The 6,609-nt window shown below is 38.2% G+C and overlaps 1 protein-coding gene across 2 annotated transcripts; it reads right to left on the bottom strand.

Moving 5' to 3' along the window:
- Positions 1–1,508: 1,508 nt before the first annotated feature.
- LOC122089387 (aspartic proteinase Asp1-like) lies at positions 1,509–4,376 on the bottom strand. 2 transcript variants are annotated; one of them, XM_042659085.1, is made up of 10 exons: positions 4,223–4,376; positions 3,834–4,079; positions 3,234–3,351; positions 2,897–3,117; positions 2,561–2,794; positions 2,322–2,460; positions 2,055–2,240; positions 1,888–1,960; positions 1,715–1,802; positions 1,509–1,614 (listed from the first exon to the last, which is right to left on the bottom strand). In XM_042659085.1, the coding sequence occupies exons 2-10, from the start codon at positions 3,983–3,985 to the stop codon at positions 1,521–1,523; spliced, it is 1,305 nt and encodes a 434-aa protein (XP_042515019.1). In that variant the 5' UTR covers positions 3,986–4,079; positions 4,223–4,376; the 3' UTR covers positions 1,509–1,520. The 2 variants fall into 2 exon arrangements, with proteins under 2 accessions (XP_042515019.1, XP_042515010.1); XM_042659076.1 differs by having other exon boundaries at positions 4,191–4,316.
- Between the last annotated feature and the right edge of the window lie 2,233 nt (positions 4,377–6,609).

Genomic DNA, 6,609 nt, shown 5'->3' with positions numbered 1-6,609 from the left:
AATCTTCTGTATCTTATAGTTTTAGTACTTAATGAAACCAATTTTAGGAGGGAAGATCAGATTGTGCCATTTCACCCAGGTTCACACTCATATAATGACAATTTGCTTGATTCACATTACTCCTTTGGAATTTTCTTGAATTGTGATTGGTTAAATGAAACCCTCATCCATAGTTGTTTTACCACTTGCCTCCTCAGCTTTTAAGCAATTGAACTGTGGCTATAGGCATAGTTGCACACTTCATGAGCTGTAACAACCTTGATGTCTAAGGAGGATGAACAGACTAGTCACTGTGAATTCAAGTCTAGCCAGAAGTCGTCAGTAGAGACCCGTTATGTAATTGGGTTGATTTGATTATATATTTCATGAATTTGATCCACTGGAAGCATGGGCAAATTATTGTTGAAATCCCTATCAATCAACTTGACAAGTAAACAAATAGATAAAAGTACACCTTGAGGGTCTACAATCCGAGGGTTCTCAAATCTCTTTTGCTGGGAAGGCAAAAATTATAACTATTGAATATTAATCAGAAGATTAAACAGATAGAACATAGTTTACACGAGGGTCTAGACCTTTACACAGTAGATATACAGCCTGCTAGAGATGCAAAACAAAATTGACAGTCCTATTCAGCCTACCTATCACTGTTTCTACACCCAAATTCTGCATGACTGAATTTTAACAGTCAGACTTGTATTACCTTCTCAATATTTCAAGTTCTAAAGGAGTCATCATTTTTGTAACTTTTAAAAAGAAAACCATGATGCTTTGTTAAATTTATATTTATTATTGTCAACCTGATACCCTCACGGCCTCACCCCCAACCAGAAATCCTAGCTACACCCAGGTGAGGGTGGTCCTGATTGTGGTGGTGTTTGAGCGAGTTGATTAACTTGTGACCTGGCTATGGTGGTAAGTTTAGTAAGATGGAGACCTTGAGTGCTGATTGAAATAAAGCTTGCCATATGGATTTTATCCATGCTTCACTCTTGATTGGCTTCATCAGAAAATATTTTCCATATAATGATGGAAGGAAACAATAACGACTAAGTTTTTTTTTTTTGTCTGCCAGCTTATTTGCATTGTATGCATTAGCCCTGAAAGGCTTATGCCCTTTAGTTTCCGGGACTAAAAGGATAAAAGGATCCCTTTGTGTATTGCAGGTGATGATGGGAAGTTCATGATCCTCATACAGGTGGAATGCTTTTGTACAGTCATGCACATTGCAACAATTCTGTCTATTTATCTAAATGCTCTTTGTAAGAGAAAGATGTAGATCCAGTTGCTTGTAATGTCTAACTAGTAGCAACAGATTTTATTTTTTTCTGAGGGGGGGTGTAGGGTTGGTTTTGTTGTTCCAAGGCAGCACAAAACATATTTCTGTAACAAAGTTCTCTATTTATATTCATTGTAATCATTTTCTGGGCCTATTGTAGGACATTCTGAATGCGTGTACATATCCAACTATGAGAAACTACCATGCTTCTACTCTATGACTCGTGAACTTATTGGTCTTCTTACAAATCATATTTTGCTTCATATTGTTCTGGTAACATACCCAAGCTGGCTGTATAGGTCTGATAAAAACCTTCATCATCATCATTATCCACTCTGTTGAAGAAAAAAAAAAAAAAAAAAAATTCTGGTGAGAATGTTCAGTGTACAGATTTACATTAAAAATTAAGAAAATCACTGAAAGTTGATTCCAGACTTGGGAAGCCTATTGCAATCTGCAGGGATCCATCCAATCTGCCGCTTCTCATTGTCGTAAATCACCATTTTATCCAGCATCGAATTATCTGCAAACACCAATAATCAGAAGGAAGATAAGCATCCACATGGAGTTTTTCATTTACAGGTCTTTTAATTCTTTAAGATAATTACCTCCAATAATGTTGATATCGTCCAGTCCTATTTGGGTACCATTCAGAATTCCCAAACAAACGTTGCCACTTGACTGAGGAAGATTGAAATCTAGGAGTAAGAATTTGCAATCCCAGTTTGATTGTGGCATTCTCTAGTCTTAAAAGGGTACAAGCTTAAGTACTTACAGAAATTATCAGATAAGATTCAGGGTTAATTTCAAGGTGAGCTTTCTTGAAGCTCAGTACTGCAGAGCTGAAGTATTTCTTGACGTCGGCTACAGATTTAAATGGTTTTGCACCTTTCCAGCACAGTGGTAGTGTATGGTCATCAGGAGCTTCTTTCAGTGGTTTTCCAGTCAAATCCTTCTCCACCTGAAAACACAAATGGTTAGTTGATTAAATGAAGACCCAAGAAGGGTTCAGTATCTTCTATCAAATTCTATTTCAACCCACCGCAGAAATCAAAGCCTGGTAAGCCATGGAATTGAAGTATGTGTAGGAGCTACCACTGTCGAAAACGGTTCGGAGACCTTTCGCAGCAATAGATTTCCCTCCATAACTGAGGTCAGCAGAACCAGGGGAGTAGTGTTTACTGATGCAAATAACAATTTAATCCATGATAAGAAAATCTGCTAAATGAATTCTCATGTAAGAAACAAAGCATAAAAGAGCAGGGAAAGCTAGAACTTTACTCCAAAGCGTAAGGTGACATTGGTGTCCATATAACCCCTGAAGATGGCACAACATCATCACCAAAGAACAGGTATCCTCCACTCTGCCCACTTAAACAGTGGCCAATAACATTATTTGTCAGCCCCTGAGTTTTGAGCTGAGCTACGATGCTCCCTTCTCCATTACCAAGACCCAGTACTCCATCAGTGGGACACACAGAGGCCTTACATAAACCTTGCTGATTGTACCCACATCTGTAATCAGAAACAATAAGAACCAGAGAACCCATTACTATTAACTTTCACAAAATGGTAACAATTGATCATGGAGAGAGAGAGAGAGAGAGAGAGAGAGACCCAAAAGCCAAATAGGGAGCAAGAACTGATCCATTTGTGAAGCGGAGTAGGAACATATCCCTGATGAGGACTCCAAGGGAGGAACCATGATCAGCGTACTCAATGCTGTAGTCGCATTGCTCATTTGGCTTGTTGCAGTCGTTGGAGTCAAGTGAGGCACATATTTGTTCCTTGCAGAATACCAAGTTCAACTTGTTGGGTTTGTAAAGAGGGTGAGGCACCTGCCCAGAGAGAGACGGAGAGGGAGAGAGAGAGAGGAGAGAGTGTGAGATCAGAAGAGGAAGTGATTGGTTGAAATGGCTGCGTTTCATTATAATATGAAGTGAAGTGTGCTTACATCGTTGCAGCTGGCACAGGGGGCATCGCATTGTAGCCATGTGAGGTCACTTCCCGTGTCTATATCGAGATAGTAAGCCTTGGGTGGATTGCCGACGTAGAGAGTCACATAGTACAACCTGCAACAAAAAGTACAATTTAAAACTTTTTAAGGATCAAAGACTGATCACAGCACCAGTTCAAAGAATTTAATAAAATTGGTGAAACAAATTGAGAAGGTGGCTTCCAAGAATTTATCTTGATCCACTGTCGGAACAAAAGAGGGGAATTGCTGGATTGGGAGAGAAAGAGCTTGGAAGAAATGGGTTCAGATTTTTCTTGAAGATTTTGCAGAAAACTTAAAAAGAAAGTTCAATTAATGACCAAATTTGAAAAGAACCCACGGCAGAAATCTAATTCAGGGTAATCAATCGGTCATGGAATTATGCAAAAAACCCAAATCAAACCACAAATCAAATTGTCAAATAAGAATCTAAAGAAAGAGATGTTCAATACAACAGGATGATCAATTCAACCCCAAAACCTCCAAAACACCAAATCCCTGCATAATTGAGTCCAAGAATCGATCAATCTGTGTTGTTTCGAAAGACAATTTACATACCCTTTGGGATATACATTCCCTTGAACTCGAAAGATAACGGAAGAGCCACTTGCTCTCTGCTTCTTGTTCTGCCTCCAATTGGCTGCAGAGCTACAGGGAAACGTCACAGACAGAACGAAAACAAGCAACACCAACCAGAGCTTCTTCCCCATGGCAGTGATTCCTATCTTTGCTATAAAATCTATCCTTCCTCTTTTGTAGATGGGTTTTGTCGGCTGCTTCAGAATATACACACACACTCCTTTTCTGCATGCAAGAGAAGAACGAAAGACGGTCAGAGACTTCACTACAAATGACAGACTACAGGTGTTTGAGAAAATGAATGCGAGAGAGAGAGAGAGAGTTTGAACTAATTACGAGGTTGTTCAAGCAAGAAGCTTGGTTCTTACGCTGGATAATAGTCTTCGGTCTCCGGTCTTCGATCTCCGTGTGTGTTATATAATTGTAAAAATGAGGTAAAAATTGAAAAATATTTTGAAAATGAGAGTGGAAGAAGAACAACTGGTGTGATTCATGTGTGGTTCTTATGTGGGAACCACATGGTAATTTGATGTCGGTAGCTTGGGTAGAGATTCTTTGGTGGTTTACTTGTCAATTTAGGTTTTGATATCTTCTTCCTTTAGTTTGGGCAAAAACATTCTTTGCATTGAGTGCGGTGATGTGGCGAGTATCTGATGACTGAGAAAACCTTGGTGCACGTGTTCGTATGCTCTCAATCATCTAATGTTCACTGCACCACCACACTCACTACTGAGAATAATCAATCTTAGCTTGGACCCTATGTCACAGTAGATGCAAGATTGGATCAATTAATGTTATGATAATCTGATCTTCTTATTTAATGCTTGAAGGATCCAAGACCCACCATTGAATGGGTCCTACACTCCTACTAGAGATTTTGTGGAGTTAAAAATAAGCAAAATTAAACCATTTTGAGCCATTAGATATAGATGCTTATGATCACAAGGTCAGAGACTCAGAATCAATGGTGATCTTTTTACTTGAAAGGGACTATCTCCCAAGAAGTGTGGCCCATCCTCACTGCTCTATTAAGAGTTTTGTGGCATGGGATACTAAAGTTTTGAGTGGGGTTTTCCTTCCTTAAGAAGAAGTTTCTTTTAGATGGGTTTTCTTACTTTCTAAACCTTTTGATTTGATCGATATGCTTAGGGGCGGTTATTCCTTTCCCAGTTCCTCCCTTCTAGATGGCTGTGACATCATGTAATTCTGAATTTGGACCTGTTTGTTTTGAGTTGGAAATGACATAATTTTCTAATTATGCAGGGGACCTTAATAGCTGACTTCAGTACCTGACTGCCAAACTGACCCTATCTAGTCAAACTATTGAGATAATCTAATACAATTTATAATTAAATAATGAGAGGTAAATTAAGTATATAGATTATCTATAATTAATTAATGGGTTAGTTTCTGGTTCAATCCAAGCTCAACGAAAAAATTCAATAGAAGGGTCAAAAGCCCATCTAAGTATAGAAGTTAATTTGTTGAAAATTAAATCTAGAGCCTCTCCTTACAGGGTCAACACAAATGATTTCAACTTCAATCGGGCAAAGTGATAAAGCATATGCTTAATTCTCGAATGAAAAATGTTTTAATTTAGTTGGATAATTCTAACTTGAAAATCTTATTGGAACAAACATCGTGAGTGCTACCTCTTTTCGTTTAACCTTTTTTAAATTTTTTTTTTTTTTTTTTTTTTAATTTTTTTTATTTTTTTTTTTAAAGCCTATGATATGTACACACATGTCTCTACGTATAGGCATAGTCTCTTTGACTTCAGTTGGGAAAGTGTACACTAATGATTAGAGTATTGATACACATGCATGGACATTCATAAGATCTGTATCGATATAAATGGAGGTATTTGATTGAATTAGACTTTGAAATTTGGCACATGGCTAATCTAGACCATGTACTCTCTATCCAGTATGAAGCGATCACATACATCAAGAGATGTTGGTATATGAACAACACTTGGTGGGCCTAAGTCATGTCACCGGTTATTCTCCTCAGATAGTAGTCACTAGTCACCTTCCATGTTTTGATACGAATTCTTGCAAATCGACTTCCATGATGAAGCAGCCCCTTATAGGCCTTCCACCCACGTCAGGGCATTTGGTTTTGCTCAATCAACCAAGCAAAGGAACAAAATGATTCTTAGAAAGAGAGAGTAAAAAATTAGAGAAAACTTTGGCATACTTATAAATTGATGTCTAAGATGTCCATGACGTCCTCTATTGGTACAGGAGAAAGACCCTTTGATGCAAATATTCAAAGAGGCGCACTTGGTGAGTGAATGTCTATCTGATAATAAATCCTCGACCCCTCGGAGACCATAGGGGAGAGAGAGCATTCTCATCAATCAACTACTACCCTAGTAGTTTTCATAACAATATATTAGCATCTCTTTGCCTTCTTCCTCTTCCACTTCCACTTCCAATGTGGACTAAATTTTCCACACTTGTGAATGCTTGGCCAAAAAATCCATTTTCCAAGAGATCAAGATCAAACCCTGTGGGAAGAAAAACACTTAAAACCAATTTTTGAGAAGGAAAAACTATTTAAAACTTGGCTTTGATGGGCTGGACAAACACAAACATGTGCTCAAATGTTACGTGTCTGAATCATGGGTGTAGTATGCGGATAACTTGTTAATTAGGTGGTTATTATATATGGAGTTAGTGAGTTAGTGAAGTTATGAATCGCGGGTAGGAGTTACAGTCCGGTAACTACTTCTGTATTGTATCTAGGGGTG

Source organism: Macadamia integrifolia, chromosome 2 (genome assembly GCF_013358625.1).
Source record: "Macadamia integrifolia cultivar HAES 741 chromosome 2, SCU_Mint_v3, whole genome shotgun sequence".
Taxonomy (NCBI): domain Eukaryota; kingdom Viridiplantae; phylum Streptophyta; class Magnoliopsida; order Proteales; family Proteaceae; genus Macadamia; species Macadamia integrifolia.
Note: the sequence above shows the minus strand (reverse complement) of the source record. Positions and strands in the feature narration are given on the sequence as shown.

Coding starts and splice junctions, on each gene's coding strand:
- LOC122089387 (XM_042659085.1), bottom strand. CDS start 3,985: ATGGGGAAGAAGCTCTGGTTGGTGTTGCTTGTTTTCGTTCTGTCTGTG. Junction 3,352..3,833: donor GGGAATGTATATCCCAAAGG/GTATGTAAATTG, acceptor TTTTTGTTGCAG/GTTGTACTATGTGACTCTCT. Junction 3,118..3,233: donor CCTGTGCCAGCTGCAACGAT/GTAAGCACACTT, acceptor CTCTCTGGGCAG/GTGCCTCACCCTCTTTACAA.